This window comes from Camellia sinensis, chromosome 15 (genome assembly GCF_055761805.1).
Source record: "Camellia sinensis isolate YWXY chromosome 15, ASM5576180v1, whole genome shotgun sequence".
NCBI classification, from domain to species: domain Eukaryota; kingdom Viridiplantae; phylum Streptophyta; class Magnoliopsida; order Ericales; family Theaceae; genus Camellia; species Camellia sinensis.
In genome coordinates this window covers 143271984-143299749 of record NC_138975.1, presented here as the reverse complement: position 1 = coordinate 143299749, position 27766 = coordinate 143271984, and the positions used below count along the sequence as shown (strand labels likewise).

Genomic DNA, 27766 nt, shown 5'->3' with positions numbered 1-27766 from the left:
TTATTAATTAATATGTTTTATTTATTTATTTGATCCGAGAACAGATTTTAACTTGATTCTTCTGTTCTGTGATCCATCATTGTTCATATTGGATTGGATTGGATTGGAGCTCTCTCTCTCTCTCTGTCTCTCTTTCTCTGTGTCTTGGAAGGGAAGGGAAGGGAAGATGAGAGAAACATGGGCTTATTATATGATGATGATTGGCATTGGAACAGTAGTAGTAGTAGTATTGTTGATGATTATGTTTGTTGCAAAATGGGTGATAAATAAGCAGAGAAACAAGGGAATTACAAAAGGAGCTCATAAATTGCCCCCTGGAAGAAGAGGATGGCCCTTGATTGGAGATAGCTTCAACTGGTTTAATGCTGTTGCAAGTTCTCATCCACCTCGTTTTGTTCAACAACAGGTTCTCAGGTACCTCCTATACGTTTTTCTCCACATTTAAAACAATATATATATATATATATATATATATGTGCTTCACCCTCGCTTTCTAATTTTCACAATATTTTCTCTAGTTTTACTTCAAAATTAATCGGTGTACTTGATATGAAGAACTAGATTATGGGTCCAAATTTATTTATTTATTTTGTTTTGCTTTTTGTTTCTAATGAACTTCATGCTGCAATCCAATGTAGTTAGTTAAAACCCACAATTCTTAAGAAATGAAATAAAACTCAATAACAACTATCCACATTTTAGATATTATAAATAAGCCTCGAGTTAGTCATCAATACTGAGCGCAAAATTTATCGGTAATTGCCTAACCAAAGGCATTTATCAGTAGCTGACTAACCAAAATTTATTGAGTTTGACATCAATGAATGGACAACTCATTATACACACCCATATATTTGCGTGTTGAAGCTAGTGAGCAAATTAAATTAAGATGAGAGTGAATATTATATATTCAAGCTTGATGCTCACCTGGTGGCAGCCCCAATACTTTGAATAGTTTGATCGTTTAATGGAAACATTGTAAATTTGGGTTCGGCCTGACATTACTGAATTTGATTTGAAAGCCCCATGTTCAATCTAAAACGGTCCAGGGGCAATAGTCATGACTTTGTTCTGACCTAAGGTGGATTTTGGAGAAATTCCATTGTTTTATGCCTCTGATTTTGCAATTTTGTTGTTTCAGGAAATATTTGTTTTGCTTGTAACGTTTACTATAAAATTTTGTTTCAAATGCTGTTTGTTTTGACACGTTTATTTTTAGTATCTAAATTTGAGTTTTACTCACTGCTGTCTATTTTGATATATATATATATATATATATATTTAATGTTCTTTGATTTAGGCATGATTAAAAATGAATTAACTGAATTGTTTGTTTCCTAATCTTATTAGGATTTTGCTTTCATTAGATATAGGATGTAAGCCAATGTAAGCCTTGGAGGTAATCAACTTTGAGTAATTCTGGTATTCCTTTGGAAATCAACAGAATTATAAAAGAATTTTGGTATTTTGTCGCTACAAATTCTGCTATTATACATCTCCCTTACATCAAAACTGCAGGTATGGGAAGATATTCTCATGTAGTCTATTTGGTAAATGGGCTGTGGTATCAGCTGATCCAATCTTTAACCGATGGGTAATGCAAAATGAGGGGAAGCTATTCCAATCCAGCTACCCAAAATCTTTCAGAGATTTAGTGGGAAAAAATGGGGTGATCACAGTGCAAGGAGAGCAACAGAGGAAGCTTCACGGCATTGCGTCCAACATGATGCGGTTAGAGAAACTCAAGTTCCATTTCTTGAAGGACATTCAAATGGTTATGCTTCAGACTTTGAACAATTTCCAAAACAACCAGGTCATCATTCTTCAGGATGTTTGCAGAAAGGCAAGTATATAAAGCTACTACAAGACTTTTACCTAATTAATAATGCTATGGTGATCACTTGTCACCCAATAGGTATTTTTTGGCTTTGGCTATTACAAATAGCTATTGGCCCACAACTGAGAGTATGTGCTAATGACTATGTATGTATTTATGTATATCAGTAAGTATATGTACATTAAAAATGCATGTGCTCTTCATTAATTAATTGTCTCATGTGTGCTGCAGCTTCAGCTTTGGCTTTGGCTTTGGCTATGGCTATGGCTAATTAATTATCTAATTTCATGCATGCATTTAAATTGAATTAATTTTACATGATGGCGTGATGATCTGCAGGTAGCTATAAATCTGATGGTGAATCAACTACTGGGGGTGTCAAAGACTGAAGGGGAAGTGGATGAGATGGCTCGTTTGTTCTCTGATTTTGTGGACGGCTGTCTTTCTCTTCCCATCAATTTGCCAGGTTTTGCTTACCACACTGCTATGAAGGTACACGACAACAATTCTTAATATTATTATTATCAGCAAAAAGGTTTACTTTATCGATAACAGAAATCGAATGTACACCCAATAACATCCTTCAATCATCAATCCACACCAACCTAAAAAAACAACAGGACCAACCCTTGCTACAATTGAAGACTTGCATATGAGGTATTACAACAAGCATCTTAGCTTCCATACATGAGAACTAGTTACCTGAGTTCTTCCTATAAAAAAACATCACCACAATCCGCAACAAATCAAAAGTCACACAAAAACACAACAAAAAAGGCATCCATCTTCCCAGAATACACAAACACCACCCTCCAATGATTTGGATAGAAGCCATCCCCAGCCATTTGGCCTTGACCCTGCTAGATGCCAGCACCTGAAAAATCATCATATTAGAAATGCCACCAGTTTTTTGGCCACCTGATAGGGGTAGCTACGAAGTCACAACAATGAATATATATGATTCACAAATTAAACCAGATAGATAGATAGTTGTTCATCATTTGGTAATTTTTTTGAACTTTATACATGTGCATGTGTGCTTTTCCTTTTTAGTAGAGAAATTAAGTTTATTAAAGAAAATTAAATAAGATTTGCATCTAATTCTTACTTCAGATCAAATCAATTATATATACATACATGATAGACACTCTTTGAGGAAAGTAATTCTTATACGGAATAATGGTTCAATGTCTACCATATATAGAACGAACAATATATATATTTTTTTGGTAAGTGAGCATTTCATTATCTAAAAGAGAAGATTTACAATCTTAATACAAGATCTTAAAGGGAAACTCCAAGGGTAGCAACCAAAAACCAGCGAGTCCTATGTTTTAAAAAGTAAACTCTAATAGCTCGAGAGCCTAGGTTAATAAAGAAAAAACGTTCTCTCTCAACTTGAGAGGATAGGTTAGCTAAGTAATCTTGCTACCTTCTTGCCCATGCTTGCGAGAATTAGGATTGCAACTTGAAAAAGCTTTCCTTCGAGCCAGCTTACAGTTGTGATTTTAGTTTTTTAGTTTCTTCTTCCTTTCATCTCTTGAATTGGGTAAACTTTCAATATTATCATCACATTAAAACGTGGAGAAAGTCAAAACCACCAAACATGTTAGTGCTAATGGCTGGAGAATCTTTGTTGGGCCTACTACCCTGGTTGCTTGGACAACAATATACTTCCCAACGTCCTTTTTGGATTGGACCTTTACCCAATCTTTCACGGGGTCTTTGTGCACCGCCTTTTTTCTTGTCTATTCTTGATTGATTGTATTTGCATATTGCTGCAAAGAAGGACAAGCACTTTGATAGTGACCATAAGTCTTGCAATTAACACACCTTTTGGGCCTCCAAGGGGTTCCTCTATAATTTCATAGGGCTCCCCATAGCCCAAGTCAAGCTTGAAAGATTTTGGAATGTCCTAGGAAGCTTGAATTTCGACACAAATTCCAGCATACAAGATACTTTTCCTTAATTGAGTAGTTGCATCGTTTCCCAATGGTGCTTGCCACAAAGCTCAATCCTTCCTTTGTCCATAGTTCTAATGGCGCATTGTAAAATTCACTCAAATGGGAACGCTAGAGAATTATTGCCTCTTAATTGCACCTCCAAATAGCACTAGTTAATAATTAGAAGTTCCCTACCAAAGTGGTAGGGATCATTATTGAGAGTTTTGTCCAAAGTTTGCTCATCTTGAAATTTAAATATGACAAGCCATTATCAAGTGTAAACGCTTTCAACACCTTCATTTTTCCATTTTTTTTTTTTTTTTGCCCGTTGTTTCACAAAATGGAGAGGCAATTTGTTGCTCAAATAGTAACCCACAATGCAAGATCCTATTGGGAAAAGCTCAACTTCGAGATTTTAGTGAGATGATGTCCTATGTTGTATGTTGTCACAAATGATGATGAAACCAAGGAATGAATTAATACTAAATTAGAAATCTGGAGAGTAGCACTCAAGTCAAAAGTGTTTAAGTTTGTAAAAATAAAACTCAATATATGGCATGTGACTTTAGTAACAATAGAAATAGAAATAATAGAGAAGTAAAGATTGAAAACCAGGAGATAACATAATCATTTTTGTTACCTAGGTTGATTATTAATAAGAATGGTGAGGTTAGAGATGATGTGATGCATAAAATTAAAGTAGGTTGGATTAAGTGGAGAAGCGTGTCTGGTATATTATGTGATCGACGAATACCAACAAAACTGAAGGGAAAATTTTATAGAACATCTACAAAGCCGATGATGCTTTACAGAAGAAAATTTTGCGCAACTAATAAACAACACTTTTACAAAATGAGTGTAGCTGAGAAGAGAATGCTTAGGTGGATGAGTGGTAAAACTATAAAAGATAGAATTAGAAATGAATATTTAAGAAATGGTAGAAGTAACACCAATAGAAGATAAGTTGAGAGAGAATAAGCTAAGATGGTTTGGTCAAGTACAAAAAGACTTATAGATGCAACGGTAAGGAAGAGTGATATTTAAGTTAAATGAGCATACAACCATTCATAGAGTATAATGGCGAAAAAAGATTCATCTGGCCGACTCCACTTGATTGGGACATACGGCTTAGTTTGGTTTAGTTTGCCAGCTCCATGTTGTGGCGATATAGTTTCAAGTCCATTCGGGCTGGAATATTAGGTTGTAAAAATAAAGAAGCCCAAACAAAAGTTTGGCTGTTTGCGTGTATATCGCAGGCAACGCGCTGGAGTGCGTTATCTTCACTCATCTTCTGCGCTGCATCCTTGTTCACCTTTTTCACCTCTTCCAGCGTAGCAGGGATGCAGATTTGTGCTTTTTCCTCCATTAAGTTGATGCAGTTAGAATTAGGATGGTGGTTATGTTTTAGTATCATAAAAGTTAGTTAGAGTTAGTTGGGTCTTTTATTTTATAAATAAGTGGTTAGGCCCCTTTAGTATTCAATTTATGATATTTTGATATTGAATATTTCAGAGCTAAGTGCTCTTGTACCCATTTGGGATTTTCTCTCTCTAATGAAATATGTTTCCTAAATTGGTTCCATCATAAGTTTATCTAGATATTTTTTCCTTTTATTTATATGTTGATATATGTGCATGCTATGAGAACTTGACATTATATCCGTAGAATTATGTGAAGATGAAGCTTTGATTGATTTCCTGTACTAACATTACAACTATTAATGGGTCACTTGTATTTTTTACCTTCTAAACAAAATATTGAAAGAAGTTGTTTTCTCTGTTTTGATTGATCAGTATAGATTATTATAGGATGTCTTGTCGTTAATCAAATTGTATACAAGGAAAATGATATTTGTAATTTCCATTTCTTATCATGTTCTCACTCTTAAAGTACACAAGCAAGGGGTCCACATCATTCAATTAAGAAGACGAGTGGGCATTGCAAATATCGCCAATTTTTACCAAGGATACATGACAAGATATGACTCACTGACAAATTGTGCTTCATGATCAACAACAGGCAAGGGCGATTATAATAAGAAAAATCAACAACAAAATAGAGATGCAGAGACAAGAAGCCATACTGGCAGGGGTAGTTGGTAATAATAATGGTGTACTTGGAAGATTGTTAGAGGAAGAAAGCATACCTGATGATGCAGTTGCAGATTTCATCATCAACCTTCTCTTTGCTGGAAATGAAACAACGGCTAAGACCATGCTTTTCGCTGTTTATTTCCTCACTCAGTGTCCCAGGGCCATGAAGCAATTACTGGTACTTCTATAAACCCCCTAATCTAGAGGAGGGTATTTAATTAAAATACATTTCTAAACGGATCCTTGTTAGTGTAGAGGAATTTAATCATCATGATCATCAACAACTATATCCATTCCATACCATTAACCAAACCAAACCAAGCCTTAGGTCCCATCAAATGGGGATCCATTCCATACTAAGAAGCACGGATACGGATATGGGATATAGCGATACAGATACGGCGATACGCCAAAATCTGAAAAAGTAGGATATGGGTAGAGTGGGGATACGTTCATAAGAAAAAAAAAATTAATAATTTTAATAATGTAATATGCTTGAAAATAAAACCTAAAACAAATTAATAAATACAGAGAGTGATTCCTATTAAATAAAGAAATACTAAGATTAAAGTTCTTACAATTAAAAATTTGGTAAAGAAATACTTACATTAAAACAGTGTAGGGAAACAAAAAAAAAAAAAAAAAAAAGTGGGAAAAAAATTAAATAAAGTAGCTTAATAGATAAATGGAAAGAAAAAAAAAAAAAGAAGAAGAAAAAAGAACGAGAGTAGTGAGTATTGACCATTGAAAAAATATAAATATAAAATAATTAAAAAATTGGAAAAAAAATTATATACTTATTTGACATATTAAAATATAAAAAATAAAAAATTAGAAAAAAAAATTTGGATACTTATGTGGCGTTTCCCTTGCATCCTTACGTATCTTGCTGTATCCCTCAAGTATCCTTTGCGTATCCCTCCCGTATCCGAAATTTTAAAAAAATCTAAAAAAAATCATATACTTATTTGTCGTATCCGATACGTATCCCGCTATATCGGACATGTATCCGTATCTGATACTCGTATGGCACCTTTTTTGGAGTATCCGTACTTCATAGATTCCATACTATTGTTGACAGGAAATACCCCATTTGGTGTTAAAAGACAATAGCTTGTCAAGTAGGGGCAAGATGAAAATTTCAACTATATACATAAGATTTAAATTCAAAATGCCACTTTTTGAGGGATTGACCTTTTGTGGAATTGAAACAATAACTAAAAAGGGAAAAGTGGGTTTGAGGGAAAAAGTAGGGTGGTTAATGAAAAAGTGAATTTAAAATAAATAAATGATTGATAGGGGAGTAGTAAATTACATACACATAGTGTGTACCACCATTCTAGTATATATAAAAAAAGTAGAAGTGCGAACAGTTAATTAGTGTTATCAAGTCTGTGATGTTCATTTATTTATTTTGTAGTTTGAGCTTTGGTTTGGTAATTTTAGATACTACCAAAACAAAAGCTTCCCATATCCAACATCTTAGTTTGTGATAATGGGATATAAGAATAACTACATATGCATAATTTACTACATGCATTTGCAAATTGTAGCCGCTCTCTCATATTTGTTACTTAAAATTTTAATAGGATGAGCAACAAAGCATAATAAGTCAAAGGAGCTACTTGGATGGCGAAGATATGCTAACATGGGAAGATTACAAACAAATGTCTTTCACTCAATGTGTAAGTTCTCATTTTTTTGCTTTTGTTTCATCTCTCCACTTGACATAGTTTGTCAACTTGAAATGTTATTTGTTATTCCTTCTCTTATGAATTATGAATTAATTAGTTTTATTGAAGCCAAGGCAAGGATGATGCAGCCACAATCCATCATGGAGTTTCTGTTAATCAAAGGGAAAAAATAGAACAAAAATAATTAGAAGGGTGGGGTATTTGTTCTTTGCCTTGTATGGGGGAAACTTGGCTATAGTTTTCTCTTTTTTCTTGTTCATCTTCGTTGCAGTTGTGCCCTTGGCTGCTTCATGAAAATGCTACTTGCAGAACATATTAAAAGTTATTATTTTGTAGCCACTTGCTTTGATTCAAAATTTGTGTCATTGGAGACTAAAGAACAGAGCATCCTTTGCCAAGCCTTTGGTTTGCATTTCGAGTCTTAATGCAGCTTCCATTCCTCACCACCCACTCCCCCCTTCCCTTTAGCTTTAGGTGGCTCATCCTCCTTTCCTCTTCCCTCATATAAAGCGGATTCATTTGAGCCTGTTTGTTAAAACCTATCACCTACTTCACCCACTTAAACCTACTCCACTAAACCTAACCCACTACACCACTACCACCTCACCTACTCCACTAAACCTAACCCACTACACCACTACCACCTCCACTTCACCTACTCCTTACCTACTACACACTCACCCTCTTCTATATATAGGAATCATGAATCATTGTAATAAATATAACATTAATCAATATTACATCAATAATACAATTCTCTATTTCTCTTTATACATTCAATTTCAACATGGTATCAGAGCAGGTTTAGAACCTAATATTTTCGCTTCACCGGCGGGCGGCAACCTCACCTTAGCCGTCCGCCGGACCTCAACCAAATTCCGCTAAAGTTTTCTACACGCCCTCACTCCGCCGCCGTATTTCACCGCCGCTCATCTTCCTCCGGCCAAATTCCTCTCAAACTCCATGTCTTTGCCACTGCTAGGCAGTCGGTCTATGCTTACAGGAGTAAATGATGTCAACACCTCTGTATCAGAAGGAACTTGTGATACTGTCCATACACAAGTAGATTATGACACCACTCTGGAAGACTTAGTTGCTCAGGTGATGGTTCCTGTAAGATCCCCAGCCGTGGCACTTATTGTCACTAATGCCTTGATGTTGCGTATGCCTTTTGAAGCTCTGGCAGAAACATGTGAGGCTGATAGATCTGCTTTCGACATGCCCTTACTGCTATTTGTAGCCCTTGTAGGGGCCACAGTTGGAGGACTGCTTGCAAGACACAGGAGAGGAGAATTGGAACGGCTGAATGAGCAGTTGCGCCAGATCAATGCAGCACTAAGAAGGCAAGCAAAGATCGAGTCTTATGCCCCCACTCTGAGTTATGCTCCTGTTAGTGGTAGAATACAAGAAAATGAAGTAATTGTTGATCCAAGGAAGCATGAATTGATTTCCCATTTGAAATCTGGAAAGAATTTTCTGAGAAATCAAGATCCAGAGAAGGCATTTGTGGAGTTTAACACTGCTGTGTTGTTTTTGAGAAGAGTCAGAAAACTTGCAACAAAATTCCTCTCTCTCACTTTACTTTTTCAAACCCACAGCTCCTTTTTCTTTCACCACATGATCCCCTTTCTTTTCTTTTCTTTATTTTCCACTTTCAAACCCACAATCCTTTTTTTAAATCAACCCACTCAACTTTCTTTTATTTTAATATATATCTCTATATATATATGTTTATTATAACATATTGCACAGATTCACAAACCCATTTTCTTTTCTTCTTTTCTTTCTTTATTTATTTCTTTCTTTTCATTCCTTTATTACATCTATACCCATATCCATCATCACACTCTTTCTTTATTTATTTCTTTTAATCACCTTTTGCACCTCCCTCACCGACTCCCTCACCACAAAATAGAATTTGTATTTATTTATCTTATCTTTTTTTTTGTGTTCCATTTTTCACAATAAAAAATATATATATATATATATATATAGCTTTGCACACCAAACCATATTTTATTCATCTCAGGGATCAACCCCGATCACAATTTTACACACACAAAAAAAAAAAAAAAAAAAACCAAAACACAAACACCCAAAGATTTGTTTTCTTTTCTGCCGACGGCCACCCACCGACCTCACTTCTTCGCCTATTCCGCCGGTCTTTTCTTCTTGCCTCCGTCCTGGGCGGTCCTTGACGGTGTTGCCTCCGTGTTTCCCACTCCACCGAGCACGTTCACTCCACCCTGCTCCTCCACTACAGCATATGGTGGACCTCCAAATCGGAACATCACGGTGGCCTTCCGCTTCAGCTCCTTGTTTTCTGCCTTTAGCACACTTATCTCTGCTCGCGCATCCTTATACATGCGTTGGAGCAGAGCCAGCTGGGAGTTTAACTGTTGCACCTCATTTGTCCTGCTCTGCAGCCGGTGCGACAAGTTTGTGACCGCAGTCATGGTTTCCACACATGACTTCAGAGTATACTGATTGGCCTCAATATCAGTTTGCACCGCCATTTTTTGCTCCACCGACCGCATCGGAAAGTTCAACGGAGCAAAACCAGAGGTGTTTGGTTGAGGTTCACTGGCCACCGCACCAGTTGTCTCTCTTGTTGACTCATTGAGGTCTGGAAAGAGAGTGAGCAGACTTCGGGAAGAAGAGGCCATTTTCTGGGCTATAAAGTGTTACAAAGTTTCTCTTTCCGAAAACGCAGAGTTTTTTAGAGAAGGGTTGGATCCAGAGTATTTTCAGAGTGTTGCAGTCTGACAAAGGTCAAAGGTTTCAGCCTGGTTTGGTTTCCACAGCCTCCGCATTGGTTTATATCGACACTGACGACGCGGCCGACACGCCACTCTGTCGCTCACGTGCCTCGCCGCGTCTCCGGCTCAGCTTTTGATGGCTCGACGCTTTCTGTCGGGCACGCTTTTTGATGAAGTGGGCGCGCCTTTTGAGGGCGCGACTTTTGAGAGCTCACTATATATATCCATGTATATATATATTTGGGCAGCCTATATACACCATCATACAGTGTATTTTTTAAGGGTCCGACAAGACTCTGTAAACTGTCCCGACATTGATTCCGGTTAGCTCCTTCATGGGTCCGACAAGACTCTGTAAACTGTCCCGACATTGATTCCGGTTAGTTTCTACAAGGGTCCAGCAAGACTCTGTAAACTGTCACAACAACTGTCACAACATTGTCTGCTACAACGGTCCGACATGACCCCATAAACTGTCTTCTACATCGGTCTGACACCGCCATACAGTGTCCTCTACAACGTTATGACACCACAAGCTAGTGTCTTCTACATCGGTCTGCCATAACCATACAGTCTTCTACAACGGTCTGACACGACCATACAGTGTCTCCTATCCTGTTTTATTTTATTTATCAGTTTATTTTCTTGTTTTGTTACTCTCTCCAAACTCAAGTTGGCTAGTTCCTATCCCCCTTGAGTTTGCGGGGGGCTGTTAAAACCTATCACCTACTTCACCCACTTAAACCTACTCCACTAAACCTAACCCACTACACCACTACCACCTCACCTACTCCACTAAACCTAACCCACTACACCACTACCACCTCCACTTCACCTACTCCTTACCTACTACACACTCACCCTCTTCTATATATAGGAATCATGAATCATTGTAATAAATATAACATTAATCAATATTACATCAATAATACAATTCTCTATTTCTCTTTATACATTCAATTTCAACACTGCTTACAACCTGCTTAACAATTTGGGCAAGTTTATACTAGATTAAACATGTTATTAATGGGCGTGTTCATGTGTTCAGGTCAATATTGCTACCCCTACCATTCCTGTTTCCCCTTCCCTTTAGGTAACTCATCTATCAGATGTTCTTCTCATGTACTCCAAAAAAATAAAAAAATCATTGATCTCTCTGATTTGTCTAGAAGAATTGAATCCAATATGTCACTGGGGCCATTAGGGCTGTGAGTTCTTTTCTCTCTATTTAGAATTTATTCAGAAGGGTCAAAACCTAATTGATGAAATCATATATCAGAACCCATACTGGACCGTGTACAACATAGCAAGATAATCACAAACTGTATCCATGTTGTAAAGTCCATGAATCATATGCATCAATTTTTCAAATTTCCGGCATTTATTCAACTGCAAATTTAATTTTGCATCAAAACAAATTCAACAGAATCTGGAAATGCACACCACCCATGCCAAAAAGCTAGTATACATTCTCAAGAGCAACATCCTAAAATTTGGTGCCAACCCAGTACTCCACGTACTTTCACTTGCTCGAGTACGAAATAAAAATGTTTATTTCTTGTTTAATTTCATAAATAAATATTTGTTAATTTTCAAAAATTGCTGGAAAATTACAAAAAAAAAAGAAAAAAGATAAAAGAAAAAAAGGAAATCAAATCTTGAGTTGAATAGTCATGACGACCTGCCAAATGGAACCTGGACGCATCCTTACGCGTGTGGCCACATGCCTTTGGCTCGTGTGTGAGACACTAGGAAAAACCCAACTCCGCAGCCATGCTTATGTAGCGGGGTCCACCCTGTGGATGGATCCCATGTGCCGCCCTCCTGTAACACCCTGTCCCACATCGGAAGTTTGCATGGGTGTTCTTGGGCATATATAGCACCACTACCTTGCTACTAAATAACTTGGACTTAAGCTTTTGGGTATTGTTGGTTGACCCACACGTTATTTGGGCCAGCAAGTAGTGGGGCGTTACAAATGGTATCAGAGCCGACCCATGCACACAACCATGTGGGCCACTTATTCTGGGCTGGCCACGAGCTTGTCGTGGTATTCTGATTGATTATAGACCCTCGCGAGGACACGAGGATTTATAAGTGGTGGAGTTTGTAATACCCTGTCCCACATCGAAAGTTTGCATGGGTGATCTTGGGCATATATAACACCACTACCTTGCTACTAAATAACTTGGACTTAAGCTTTTGGGTATTGTTGGTCAACCCACAAGTTATTTGGGCCAGCAAGTAGTGGGGCGTTACAAATGGTATCAGAGCCAGGTTGTAATTTTTAAAGGCTGGTATAAAATAGTGGTGAGATTGGGTAGATATAGGATTGGGAACGCTTATAATTTGATATAATGTTATTTTTATTTACTTGTTATAGGGACTTGAGAATAGAATAAGATGAGATTTTATTATTGATGCATTTAGGTTGCAATGGAACATGAGGAGACATTGGCAAATATGGCTAGGAATACACGCCAGGGTCAAACGAATCGACGGACTGGTAATAGCAATCGGCGAGGGAATGTGACTAATAATGGTAGTGGTTCTCAAGCAGTCGGAGGAAATCAGGGGCAAGAGTTTGGACACCAAGAACAAGCTGCAATCCCCAATCCAATTGAAATGGTTCAAGTGCTTCAAACGTTGGCCGGGGTGGTGCAACAACAAACCACCATAGGGAATAACTTGACTAGACTTATGGAGCAACAACAGCGGATGCAGCCAGGTGTTGGGCCACAACCAAGGCCACGTTGTAACATTACCGAGTTTAAGAAGATAGCCTTGGCATTTGACGGAGCCACAGACCCTTTGGAGGCTGAAAAATGGTTGACAGAAATGGAGAAGTTGTTTCCCGTTTTTGAGTGTACGGATGATCAGAAGGTGACCTATGCTACGTTTATGCTACAAGGGATAGCTAATGATTGGTGGCAGATGGAGAAGCGCATACACGAGCATGATGCCAACCCCTATACATGGGAAAGGTTTAAGAAGGCATTCAATGAGAAATACTTCCCTAGGAGTGTTCGTCTACAAAAACAGAGGGAATTTTTGAAGTTAGAGCAAGGGAATAAGACGGTTGCAGAATATGAAGCTGAGTTTACGAAGTTGTCTAAATTTGCATCAGCATTTGAAGCAGATGAGGATAGCAGAGCACGAAAGTTTGAAGGTGGACTAAGAACGAACATTATGCAACAAGTGGTTCCTTTCGAGTTACCTACTTTTGGAGCAGTGTTGAATAAGGCTTTGCTAGTTGAGAGTAGCCTTACCAGAGCCCAAGAAGAGAATTATAAGAAGAGGCCTAGTTCTTCCAACTTCCAAACTAACAATTCGAAGGGCAATGCTAAGAGACAAAACACTTCTTCGGTTGGGAGTTGGGGAAGTCGAACTATGGGTAGTAGTGTTGATAAGAAGAATGATCGGGTGCAATGCACTAGGTGTAATGGATTCCATCGGGATAGTGAGTGTCGTTGGAATACTGGGGCTTGTTTCTCTTGCGGGCAACAGGGGCACAGGATAGCTGATTGCCCTAATCGGAAGGGGCATGAGATTGAACAGAAAGCATGGACAAATAAAGGAGCATCAACAGACAGAGGGTCTTCAGGAAGTCAAAAGAAAAATGGTATCAAAGCCGACCCATGCACACAACCATGTGGGCCACTTATTCTGGGCTGGCCACGAGCTTGTCGTGGTATTCTGATTGATTATAGACCCTCGCGAGGACGCGAGGATTTATAAGTGGGGGAGTTTGTAACACCCTGTCCCACATCGGAAGTTTGCATGGGTGATCTTGGGCATATATAGCACCACTACCTTGCTACTAAATAACTTGGACTTAAGCTTTTGGGTATTGTTGGTTGACCCACACGTTATTTGGGCCAGCAAGTAGTGGGGCGTTACACAGTGGTCCATTCACTGCGGCGTCAACTCTGTTTTTCACACTGAGTTCAATGGTGGTCTTGATTTTGGTATCCAACACCTTCACGATGGGGGGTGAAGCTCACTCTCTTTCAGGTGAGACTAGAATCATGCATTTTCTGCACTTCAGCTTCTACCTCCATTTATATTCGTTGTTTCAATACTTTTTTGATGGTATATGATTTGCATGCATTGAGTGCACGGATTGGGAAAACATCAAATACCAATGCCTGCAAATCATATACCATTATAAAGTATTCGGGTAGGTTTTTCCTTGGAAGAGTATTTGGGTATCGGGTGTTCTTTCTAAGGGGGTCTTCTTTTTATGGATGGCTGCTTTAGGACGGAATCTCACTATTGATAATTTGGTTCGTCATGGACATGTGTTGGTCAATAGGTGTTGTGACTTGTATGTGTTGTGCTGATACGGAGTCTGTGGATCATTTGTTTCTTCATTGTTCAGTGACTTCGAGGCTGTGAGGGCTTATTTGTTCTATATTTGGAGTTTCTTGAGGGCAACCGAGGGGGGTTTTGGAGTTATTGTGTAGTTGGAAGGGGGGTTCTGGTTGGGCATCATTGTCGATGGGTTTGGTTGTTGGTGCCTTTCTATTTGATGTGGATGGTTTGGTTGGAGCGCAATCGGCGTACCTTTCAAGAAGATTATCATAGTGTGTCATGGCTCGAACATCGACTTTTAATTACTTCATATAGAGGGTTGGAAAGGAGGATAGATCAGGATTTGTTTGTTTTCCTAGATTTTTTAGATGACGTTATGGGTTAGTGATTTTTGTTTAGTTGTTTTTAGTGTCTCCTCAAATTGGGCTCTTTCGTATTCTTTTGCATCTTCTTGATGCTCTTTTAATAAAGTCTGTTTATTTATCAAAAACATATGCCAATATAAAGGTATTGAAGGAACTTATTTATATATATATATATATATATATTTTTTTTTTCATAATTTGAAACCAATGCATTTGGGAGAAAAATGCAGCGAAAGTTATGGTTTTCAAACTTTGACTCAAATTGTTGCCAAATGACTCCATAATTTTTAATGTAACTTTTTGAGATTTGATTATCATCATTTGGGCTACAACATTTAAAAAAATAGGCTCTTTTTACATGTTTCAAAAATCACCATTTTTTGCATGAAATACAGATTTATGCACATAACTAGCCATTCAAAAAAGGCGATTTGCCAATCTAAATCATGTTTTAGAAAATTATTCAGTATAATAGTGCATGAAAGCACCCTAAGAGGGCTTTGATACCAATGTAAACAACAACTACTTAGCGGAAGTGAAAGCGAATTCAGAGTTAGTCAAGCGCAAATCCAAATCCCTCAAACCAAGTAATGACAGATAGATGAATTATGCATACGGAGTGTTATCAGGAATACGTAGAAAGGTCTTTATTTATTATGTTATACATATCTGAGATATACACCCTAGGATGGAGGAAGCATGGGCCTACATGCCTCTCCTCAACTTTACAAAATTTTTGTTTTGGTATAGGTTTATTTATTTATTATTCATAGGTTTATCATATAGGTATTCAATTTGCCCCCTCTAAATTTTAATATATACTTCTATTTGTTCTTTATTTTGAAGAAATTACTGTAATTTGCTCCATTTAAATGTTTGTTATAGACGAAATCTCTTTTATTATTTTGTAAAGTCTACTTTTAATTTTTTATTTTTTTATAATGCTTGCTAATTTATTCTTGTTGGTGTTTTTTTTTTTTCTTATGTGATAATTATATGCACAAGTATATAGAATGCTTGCTACTTATTTGATAAAATCTCTCAATAAAATACTTAGAGATAAGGTGTAAGGTGTACTACAAATAAATCTTATCCATATCACATGGATCAACAGGTCATGCCACCATGGGAGCCCCAATTTGGGTATTAGACCCAACACCAGCCAATACTGTGGGAGGGTACCACTACACTTAATGCGCTTTCCTAGTTGCCTGTTGTATGACCTCTTTCTGTAACTACAAATTTTTACTTACACCATGGTTTCATGCAAAACAATATTGAAAAATATATTTGAGTAAAGCTTAATTATGGAATTAAAAAGCTTTTCTTCGTGTACATATTATAATATATTAATCTAAAGGCTGTAGTTTTGGCATAGAAAATTCCTGCAATACATCCTTCACAATTATATGGGGTGCTTCTAATTACAGATGATATTTCACCGGAACCTGAAGAATCCTTTGCTGTTATTAGATCATCTTTCTTAATTTATTGCAAGGCAGCTTGCAAAATGTGTGGATCTAGTTATGATTCCAGAAGAACACTCTCCCACCATTGTCATCTTTCAATAACACTGACAACAAGGACGAATCTAGGATTATGACTTTGGGGGGCTATTCTATAGTTTAAAAAATTAGGAGGGCTACTCTATATAATTTTGAAATTATCTAAAAAAATTTGGGGTGCAAACTTTTATAATTTTAAATTATTTTAAAATTTCTAGTATAATATATGATATTTTTCAAAATTTTGGGGTCCCCCCCCACCCTAGATCCATCATTGCTGACAATTGTGACAATGCAACTATAACATTACTTCCTTTATGTTTGCTTAATGCTGATGCTTTCTTGGACAAAAGGTAGTGAAGACAAACACACATGCCTCCAGTCGCCAGTTATATATATATATATGAGAGATGATATTTATAACTGCATTTATTATACTGTTCATGTATCCAATGTTCATGTAACAAATTCTATATGTATATGTAGGCCCATTGTATTAAAAAAAGAAACCAACAATTTTATATGGAAGCCACATAGAAGGTGAAGAGTTTTGGTAAAATTTACTGATAAGACAAAATATTAGGTAACTAAGAAACAACATGTTCATAAAATGAGTATAGTTGAGATGAGAATGCTTAGGTAGATGTATGGTAAGACTAGGAAATAATTAGAAATGAATATATATGTTAAATGGTAGGACTAGCACCGATTTAAAATATGTTGAGAGAGAACATGTTAAGGTGGTTTGGTCAAGATGCAATGGTAAGCAAGAGTGACATGACCAAACCATCTTAACATATTCTTTCTCAACATTATTAATGAAAATGTTAGGGGAGGAGAAGACCTAAACTAACATGGTGTGGTAGTTAAAAGAAGTTATGAATTTATTTAATTTAATTGAGCATATTGCCCTTGACATAGCAGAATGTCCTAAAAAGATTTATGTAGCCGACTTCATTTGAGTGGGACACAAGGTGTTATTTATTGTTGTTGTTGATATATAGCAATCCTCATACATACATATTACATAACACGTCAGTAATAAAAATCTCCATCTAAACAAAACTTCTTTTTGAAAGAACTATATATATTATGTGTAGCATTGTTATACAACATGGCGTTAACATATAAAATTATTGTATTTACAGGTTATTGATGAAACACTTCGACTGGGGGGTATTGCAATTTGGTTAATGAGAGAAGCAAAAGAACGCATTGAATATCAAGGTAACAAATATATATATATATACTTGGCTCTCTATGTGTGCTTGTATTAAATTTTGGATTAATTACATAAATGGTTTCCAGTGTATGCATTCTATGCCATTTTGGTCTCCCATGTCCTGGTTGCATAAATTTTGCCCCTGAAATATGAAATGTGTATTTATGTGACATACCAAAGGTATTTGTGGAAGAAACAACAAACTAATTACCCTAATGGTCCCTAATGTATGTGCAATTACAACTTTGTGGACCAAAATGCCACAAAGGGCATAAATCAGGGACCATTCATGTGATTTTTTTGGTGGTTTTTATTTTTTCAAAATACCTTTTTTCTTTTAATGATTTGAACATCGTCAGCCATAAGGACCACAAACGGACATATTTCAACTAAATTTATGCAACTGTGATATGAGGGATCCAAATGCAATAGAGTGCATACATTGGGGATCATTGTTGTAATTAGTCCTTCAATTTTTATAAAGAATATATACATTGCCATTGGGGACCATCATTGAAATTAGTCCTTTAATTTTTACATATACATATATTTGTATGATTCAAGTGTCCTTTCTTCTTCTTCTATACATTCATACTCACATGTCGAATTTAAAAGCTGCATAGTCAATTGTTTTTAGTATAGCTTGTTTTTATATCTTAGCCTCCGTTTGAGAAGTGGGTTGGCTTTTTGGCTTTTTTTGCTATTTTAATTTGGGGTTAAAAAGCCTGGTTTGGGAAGGGCTTTTTAGCTTTTTTGGCTTTTTGGTGAGGTGTCTTCATGGTAAATTACCAAACTGCCCTTCATATGTGTTTTACATGTCAACTCATTTCTTTTGGTCCTCCACGTCAACTTGTGTGGACCGAAATTGTTTTGTTTTGTTCTTTTTTCTTTTGGGTTTGGACTTGGCGTATTTTGATTTTTTTTTTTTAAATTTATGTTTTTGTCATTTTTCTTTTTTTATACATTAATTAGTTCTTGTTCTTTAATTTACGTTTTTTGTCTTTTTATTTTTATTGATATACAATAACTTTTTTTTTTATTTTCAAAAATGAGTTTTCATTTGTTTTATTTATTTCTAAATTACATCGCGAATGGTAATTTATGTTTTTATGTATAAACGTTTTTTAAAATATTTTTGAACAAGACGTATTTTTCTCGTTATTTTTTTTAATTTATGTTTTTGTCATTTTTTAATTTGTACACATTAATTTGTTTTTATATTTCAAAAATGGGTTTTCATGTGTTTTATTTATTTGTAAATTACGTGGCAAATGCTAATTTCTTTTTCTTTTCTTTTTTTTTTGATAAGGCGTATTTTTGTCGTTTTTTTTTAATTTACGTTTTTGTTATTTTTTTTAATTTGTATACATTAATTTGTTTTTAGTTTTCACAAACGGTTTTTCATGTGTTTTCCTTTTTTAAAAAATTATGTGGCAACTGGTAATTCATGTTTTTTACTTTTATATATTTTTATTTTTTACTTTGTTTTTAATTTGTTTGGTTTGTTTGGAAAAACGTTTTTTCATGTCATTTATTTAAAATGATGTGAAAAATCATATATTGCCTTGGCACATGACAAAAAAAGAGGTCTGTTTTGGTTTTTTGTTGTTTTCAACTTGTGTTTTTATGTTTTTAATTGACGTCGCACATTATAATTTTTTATTACTTTATTTTTTACTTTGTTTTTAATTATTTTTTTACCTTTTAGATGTACTTAAAAAGTAAAATATTTATAAAAAAAATAAAAAAAATAAAAATCAATAAATATAACAAAATATGAAAATGTACTTAATTTTCTTTTTTTTTTTTTGTATTTTTTGTATTAAAAAATTCACAAATATTATACTTTTTAAATTTATTTGGATTATGTGCATCTATAAAATGGAAAAAGAAAATTGATTAAAATATAAAAAATCATTAAAAATAAAAAAATATGAATTGAAAACTTGGACAAAAATAATTTTTAAAAATTGAAACCAAAAAAAAGTATGCTGAGAGAGAGAGAGAGAGAGGGGCAGTGATTTCAATGATGAAAATATACTTGATTTTAGATTGACATTGGAGTCTTTTTAGAGTAGCCAATTCTGTCGTGCAATGGCTAAATTAGCCCAGGGGTAATTTGGTAGTTTCACCCCTCTTTGTATGTAAGTTACGCTCCAAACGGAGGTTGAATGTGTTTTGTTGGTTTGTGGCTAATTTAGCCAATTCTGTCGTGTAGTGGCTAAATTAGCCCACAACCCTCTTGCCACAAGGAGAATCATCACAAGAGATTTTTAGCAGACACAGTTTATGCAGAGGTACCTACCAAAGCGAGTGTCATGGTTTTTACTTTATACTTAGCAAAGCTTCTTGTACAAGTAATGCTAAAATTAACTTATAGTTTAAACACACACACGCACGCATATCTACATACAAGTATAACAAAAAGTTTCCAAAGAAAATTGACATAATCAGGAATACGAATATGATAAACCCTTCTTTGAGCTCCTATTGAAGGAAATAATGGTTTAAATGCTTTCACTCATATTTATGGATAATGCTAGGTGGAATGCATAGGTGGTGAAGAAGCTTGAATTTGCAATATTATAACTAACTTATTCACACACAAAAATTTATCCTACAATAATTAGGTTACGTTGCCATTGCGTCTCGTATTCAGCTTGGAATTGACTTAAAATGTCTTGGAGCTGATATTGAGTTTTATTGTAATATTTTCATTTGAACTCATTAGTACTAGACGAAACGAAAGTAATATATTAATTAATAGTAAATATCATTTTCCCTTGTCACATGCACCACCATGCCAAAATATGTTGTGTACATTATTGTTGTTGTTTTTCTAACCTGTTCTTTTTTTTCTTTCTAAGTACATTTTAAATAGTAGGAATAGGGTAATATTATGTTTTCTGACAAAGTCTAAATATATAATTTAGTTTATTCTCTGTAAAAGCTTAAGATATTTCGAATGTTTTTTTTTTTCCTCCTTTTATTAGAAAAATAGAAGATGTATTTAGTAAGAACAAATAATTGACTAATTAATCTCTTTTCATTTATGTTGCTTGGCTGCAGGTTATGTCATTCCCAAAGGATGTTTTGTGGTTCCATTTCTTTCAGCAGTTCATTTAGATGAAAATTTGTATGAAGGAGCAATCACTTTCAATCCATGGAGATGGATGGACCCTTTGACTCAGGTCAGTCAGACAGAGATGCACACTTAGATTCGCTAATTATACTATGTATATATATATCTATATGTTACATAATAGTAAGTTTAGGAATACAGAACCGGACATAAAAACACATGAATGGATAGTGTGTGGGTGATTTTCCGACCACACTGCCCGCTTAGTAACTAGCTGGAGAGCACTGGCAGAATAGATGGCACCTGACTGACCTGTAACAGAAATATAAGAATCCCGCGGTGGTTTCGACCACCCGGGGGCACTCCGACGATCAAGTCAGTATATCTCTCAAAGATAAATCAAGTACTAAACTCACAAGCTTGAGTATCAAAAGCATACCTTAGACCCATGGGGGTGCCTCTCTTTTATAGCCAATACAATCCTAGCCCTAATAGGAGCCTAGCCCTAATGGACTTAGGATTACTGTTAATCTGGGACTCCCAGTGGGATTAGGATAAACTCTCTAAGAGTCTTATCTTTACCCAAACGGAAGTCTTCTTCCAATCTAGGACTCTTGTCCATATCCAAGTTGAGTTCCCTCTTCATTCTAGGACTCTTGTCCCTTATCCGCTTATCTCGGATTCCGATATCTTCGGAGGCAACCTCGGCCTAGCCGAGATCACCTCGGCGTCACGACCAGGACACGTGGCACCTCGGCTGACACATCGGCGTCACCTTGCCACGTGTTGGTACTCAGAAAATATACCTCCACAACTGCCCCCTAGGTTCTATTACCTCGGCATTTTGAGGTGATGGAACCTACACTGTTCGTTCATCTGTGCCCCTCTGTCTGAGATCAAACTTGCCGACCTCAAAGTTCCCTGGACTTTGCTGTCCACTGGTGTCAAGAATCAAGTTTCATGCTTTCCAAACTGCTTGAAATCGCACCTCCTAGCCGAGATTCTGGTTCCTTTAATTCGTAAACTCCAAGAGCTTTGCAACTGCTCCACTCACACTCTCTGGTGAGTTCCCGATTTCCAGTCACCTATTTGACTCCGGCGATTTTCATATCGGCGTTCACTTCACTTTGTAGGTTCATAAACTCTTACTTTTTTATTAAGCTCAATCTTTCATAACTCTTCTGATTTACTTTGAATCTATTTATTTGCCCTCTGTTGTCTTCTATTTTTTTTTTGTTTTCAAGTTTTTGATTTGTTATTGCAAAAATGCCTGGAACTGTTCTTTGTCATATCCGCTTTCTGTTGCTAGTATCATGTCTGGGTCATTACTTTCTTGTTCTTCACGTACTTACTTAGTGCCTGTGCACTTGGCTTTATTCTTGAACTTTGTCGTCTTGTTGACTATTTTTCTCTTTTTTTCATTTAATCCTCTGGCTTTTTTTTTTCCTTTCTAGCTCTTTTGCTTAAATCCGTCATTTGTTCCAAGCTTTCAAGCTTCTGCAACTATCTTCGTTTTTCTCCTCCGGTAAAGCTTTACGTCATTCTGTCATTGTCGTCAGACTTTGGCAATTCTCATTTCGACTTCCCTCTTTCTGGTAAGCTACTGTTCCTCCTGGTTTTGTTTCTTGTTGCTTTCCAAGAAGCTCTGCTTCATTGTTAATCACCATTGCTTGTTTTACCCGTTATTTCCAAATCATCTTCTTGGCTACACACTGTTCACATATCTGTTGATTTCTGTCACTGTTCTTGGCTTGACACACCTGTGCAATCCTTTTGTCTTAATTTCCTGATAGCTTCATCACCATTTTTGATTTACGAATTACATTCTTGTTTCTGTTTTCTGTGTCTTTTCCCAGATTTTTTGCTTTCAATCCTTGCTTTCAAAACTTCGAGGTGCCAATCGCCAAGAAGAGCTTTGATCAAACTCTTCAGGAGGTTGATGCTGAGCTCGTGGCTGAGAAGGCTGCTGAGAAGTTCTTTCCAACTGTCTTCTGGGGGTGAGACATAACCTACCGCTGATGCCGAGTAGTTTGCTTCCTTCTTAAAATTGATGCCGAGGTAGCGGTAGAGAAGCTCCTCCAACTGACTGCCGAGGCTGAACCATTGTCGTCCGTCGAAGTAGATTAGTCCGACGTTCTTGCTTTCAGTCCCTAGTTTTTTAAGGTCTTCATTTTTGTACTTGCCAACTTTCTCAGCTCTTAACAAGCTAGTTGGTCATCTCGGTTGATCATATCTTGGAAACGTCTTTCAGTGTTATCTCGGCTATACCAAACTTGTAAATTGCTACAAATTTCAACAAGTGGTAGACTTCATAATCTTCGGTTAACTCATTTTGTAATTTGCTCAAAAATTTCAACAAGTGTTAACATTCCTTGCTCCTTAATTATCATTCCTTCCCCCTACACCTTCTCCCTGGCCCCTAATGTGAACGCAAGTTGTACTTAGGATCACATTAGGGAAGTGGGCTTCATGCTGTAGTCACAGACCTGATGTGTTCTTCTTTCGCCGATGTACTAAAACTTCTGGTATTTAATTCACCCCCTTTAGACCATCTTTCTCTTGGCCTTTGCAAACTATCATCGCTATTTCTTGAAGCATTTATTCCTTTTCACAATTCTGGTCACCACTTCTGGCGTGCATTTAGTGGTTCTAATCAAAACGACGTTTGACTCTGGAGAATCTTTTGCCGACATTTAACTTTGTGCACTCTTTATCTTGTAAATTCTCTCAGAATTTCAACAAGTGTTAAACATCATTTCGGTTTAACTTCGGTTAAGTATCATCTCAGTTTAACTTCAGTTAAACATCACCTCAGTTTAACTTCGGTTAAACATCATCTCGGCTTAACTTCGGTTAAGCATCATCTCAGTTTTTGAAGTTTTTCTTTTTTTTTGTCGCTTGTACTCTTGTACCTTTTTGTTCTTTAGATAATGTAAGCTCTGCATATGGCCGATGTGCCTCCTTGTTCTTCAATGTCTAATTCAACTTTCCTTCTCTGAATGAAGCGCTCTTCGTCGTCCTCCCGGACGAGAATTTTCTTCAGTGTCTCTTCACTCTTTTTAGCTGGCTCCTTGCCGACATCATCTAGGACCTCCATGTCCTCGTCTTCAATCTCTGCCTTCCCTGGTTCCCGAATGTTGCAGGTAGTTTTCATTGCTGCCATGGAGCAATTCTTCGCCTGCAGTTGATCCCCTCTGACTCTTTCAATCCCATGTTCTGTGGAGAACCGCAATAGTTGATGCAACGTTGAGGGAACTGCCCCCATTGCATGCAACCATCGCCTTCCCAAGATGATGTTATAAGGTGAAGGTGTGTCAATCACGACGAATTCTGTTTTGATCTTCTTCTAACTGCTCTTGCAAGATTCTATACTTAGAATATTGTGCATGCCTTTCATACTTTGCCTCCTTTGTGCAATCTTCTCGGGGTTACATACCTCGGGTATAATAGCTACAAAACTTTTACTTCGGCAAGATACTGACCTGCAAACTTTTCATAAATTCTAACAAGTGTGAAACATATACTACTCAATGTTAACTTTGCAAACTTTTTCTAAAGTTTCAACAAGTGTTTAAACGGTGATCTCGGTCTAGCCTACTTGTAAATTGCTACAAATTTCAACAAGGATTAACATAACAAGTGTTAAACAATAATCTATTTATAAATTGCTACGAATTTCAACAAGTGTTTAAACAATATACTTAGCTTTTACCTCAACCTGTAAATTGCTGCAAATTTCAACAGATGATCACATGTCGGTTTAACATTATCTTGTAAATTGCTACAAATTTCAACAAGTGTTAAGCATCTTCTCTGGTTTAACCAACCTGTAGATTGCTACCAGTGTGCAGACTATAACCTCGGCTTCACTTCGACTTGTAAATTGCTACAAATTTCAACAAGTGAAGAGAAACAGTAATCTCGGCTTAACTCCAACTTGTAAATTGCTACAAATTTCAACAAGTGAAGATAAGGAATCAGCTTAACTCCAACTTGTAAATTGCTACAAATTTCAACAAGTGAAGATAAGGAATCAGCTTAATTCCAACTTGTAAATTGCTACAAATTTCAACAAGTGAATTAAGGAATCAGCTTGACTCCAACTTGTAAATTGCTACAAATTTCAACAAGTGAAGACAAGGAATCAGCTTGACTCCAACTTGTAAATTGCTACAAATTTCAACAAGTGGAGACAAGGAATCATCTCGGCTTAATTTCAATTAAGCATCATCTCGGCTTAACTTCGGTTAAGCATCGTCTCGACTTAACTTCGGTTAAGCATTATCTCGGTTTAACTTCGGTTAAACATCATCTTCGGCTTAACTTCGGTTAAGCATTATCTCGGCTTAACTTCGGTTAAGCATTATCTCGGCTTAACTTCGGTTAAGCATCGTCTCGGTTTAACTTCGGTTAAACATCATCTGGGCTTAACTTCGGTTAAGCATTATCTCGGCTTAACTTCAGTTAAGTATCATATCGGCTTAACTTCGGCTAAGCATCATATTGGTTTAACCAACTTGTAAATTGCTACAAATTTCAACAAGTGGTAACCGCATTCTTCTTCTCTTTGCCCCCAATGTGAACTTAAAATCCACTTGGGTTCTCATCATGTAGCTTCGACCTTGTCGCCGAGGTTGAATTCAATCCGAGGTTGTCGGCCTTGGTTTCTCTATTGATCTTACTTGGCTCCAACCTGAGTTTGATTTTCGGCCTCGTATCGGCGAGCCGTTTCTCTTTTCTTGTTCCGATGCCTTTGTTCCTGGCATGTCTTCCTCGGCCCTAGCATACTTCTTAATTCTGGCCAACTTTAGTCTGATCTTGTGTGTTTCCTTTTTATCTTTTGGGATTTGAGATCTGCTCATTGTGCTCTTCTCTTCTCGGACTCAGGTCCTGAGATCTTATCTTCTGGAATCTTGGATCTACTCACTCAGGTTGAGCTCTTCTTTTCTCGGACCTACTCATCTAGGCCGAGATCATGTCTTCTGGGATCTGGGATCCGGGATTTGCTCACTCAGGTTGAGCTCTTCTATACTTGAATGTTATCTTCTTGGGAGCGCTCATGCCCCCTGTCTTTGCATCCCTTCTAGAAGGGTCTTCGTTCCTCCGCAGGTATCTATCCTTTCATACCTGGAGGTCGTCTTCGTTGCTTCGATCTGTTGTCTTTGGTGCGTCACCTTCCTGGCCGGCTTCTTTCACTCCGTGACTCTGGTCACGAGTGTCTGTGTTGCTATTGTCCCCTTCAACGTCGAAATCAATAGGTCTTCCACTCCCAGCAGGAGCGTAGTCTTTAATCTAGTCATTCTGTTCGTCATTGGCCATCTATTCTTCTTTCTTTCCCACAGACGGCGCCAAATTGTGTGGGTGATTTTCCGACCACACTGCCCGCTTAGTAACTAGCTGGAGAGCACTGGCAGAATAGATGGCACCTGACTGACCTGTAACAGAAATATAAGAATCCCGCGGTGGTTTCGACCACCCGGGGGCACTCCGACGATCAAGTCAGTATATCTCTCAAAGATAAATCAAGTACTAAACTCACAAGCTTGAGTATCAAAAGCATACCTTAGACCCATGGGGGTGCCTCTCTTTTATAGCCAATACAATCCTAGCCCTAATGGACTTAGGATTACTGTTAATCTGGGACTCCCAGTGGGATTAGGATAAACTCTCTAAGAGTCTTATCTTTACCCAAACGGAAGTCTTCTTCCAATCTAGGACTCTTGTCCATATCCAAGTTGAGTTCCCTCTTCATTCTAGGACTCTTGTCCCTTATCCGCTTATCTCGGATTCCGATATCTTCGGAGGCAACCTCGGCCTAGCCGAGATCACCTCGGCGTCACGACCAGGACACGTGGCACCTCGGCTGACACATCGGCGTCACCTTGCCACGTGTTGGTACTCAGAAAATATATCTCCACAGATAGGATTTACAGCATTTGTTGATGGGACCTACTTTTGAAAATTTGTGTCCATTGATGTATTTTGTGTCTTGTTTTGTTCTGTATTTGATTTATCTGTTTCTAGACTTATTGTTTGCATATTACAACTTTGCTTTCATCGACTCTTAAAAATAAATAAATAAAAGCTATTTTTTTCTTTTGTGTTTTTGTTTTGTTTCCTATATAAAGGAAAAGAGAAATTGGAGAAGCAGTCCATTTTATGCTCCATTTGGAGGAGGAGCTCGATTTTGTCCGGGGGCGGAGTTGGCTCGCCTTCAAATTGCTCTCTTTCTTCATTACTTCATTACTACATACAGGTTGTTTTCATCCCTCAAATACTAATGGAAAACATTATACAGACAAGCAAACTTTTACAAAGTACCAAAATAAAAAAATAAAAAACTTAAGAAAAATTATGTTGCATTAATTAATGGTTGTAAACAAAGATGTCCTTTGGGTTTTTTTTTGGGGGTTTATATATATATATATATATATCACCAAATACTTTTCACCATTTTCTTCCACTTCTTAGTAGATCCACACAATAAACTCCACCATATGTGCATGTAGGACACATCACATTCAAAAATTAATGGTGGGTCTCATTATTTATTTATAAATATGATGGATTATATACATATTGTTTTTTGTGTGGATGATGTGAAGAAATTATGCTGTAAATGAAGTTCTTATTTTGCCGCAAATTATTTTGGTAGGTGGACCCAACTTAAGGAGGATCGGATGTCTTTCTTTCCTTCAGCTCGATTAGTGAATGGCTTTCAAATCCAAATAACCAGACGGGACGACGAGTTGAAAAAAATAAAATGAAAATAAAATTGTTATTTTCCCATTATATACATTACATACTGTTAATGCCCTTATCCTTCCATAATTTGTAAATCATTGTAAAATTAAAATTTGTGACTTAAACCAATGAGGCTGAATTTATATAAATAAATAAATAAAAATATTTGAAATAAAAAATAATAATAAATTGGACAAGGTTGTTAACA

At 36.7% G+C, this 27766-nt stretch overlaps 1 protein-coding gene and 1 long non-coding RNA gene across 2 annotated transcripts; one reads left to right on the top strand and one right to left on the bottom strand.

The window, feature by feature from the left end:
- The first annotated feature begins 40 nt into the window (after positions 1-40).
- On the top strand, positions 41-27766 carry LOC114287051 (abietadienol/abietadienal oxidase). Its single transcript, XM_082907887.1, has 9 exons — positions 41-414; positions 1519-1843; positions 2177-2329; positions 5800-6051; positions 7463-7558; positions 17659-17737; positions 20802-20923; positions 26943-27070; positions 27470-27766. Exons 1-9 carry the CDS (start codon positions 167-169, stop codon positions 27579-27581), a joined length of 1515 nt encoding a protein of 504 aa, XP_082764013.1. The 5' UTR covers positions 41-166; the 3' UTR covers positions 27582-27766.
- On the bottom strand, positions 2331-6066 carry LOC114287052 (uncharacterized). The gene is made up of 2 exons (XR_003637774.2): positions 5927-6066; positions 2331-2711 (listed from the first exon to the last, which is right to left on the bottom strand). It is a non-coding gene; the product is annotated as an uncharacterized LOC114287052 (long non-coding RNA).

Excerpts from the sequence above, each read along its gene's own strand:
- LOC114287051 (XM_082907887.1), top strand. The coding sequence starts at position 167 with ATGAGAGAAACATGGGCTTATTATATGATGATGATTGGCATTGGAACA. Across the intron at positions 415-1,518 it reads GTTCAACAACAGGTTCTCAG|GTATGGGAAGATATTCTCAT; the intron begins GTACCTCCTATA and ends TCAAAACTGCAG. Across the intron at positions 7,559-17,658 it reads AAATGTCTTTCACTCAATGT|GTTATTGATGAAACACTTCG; the intron begins GTAAGTTCTCAT and ends TTGTATTTACAG.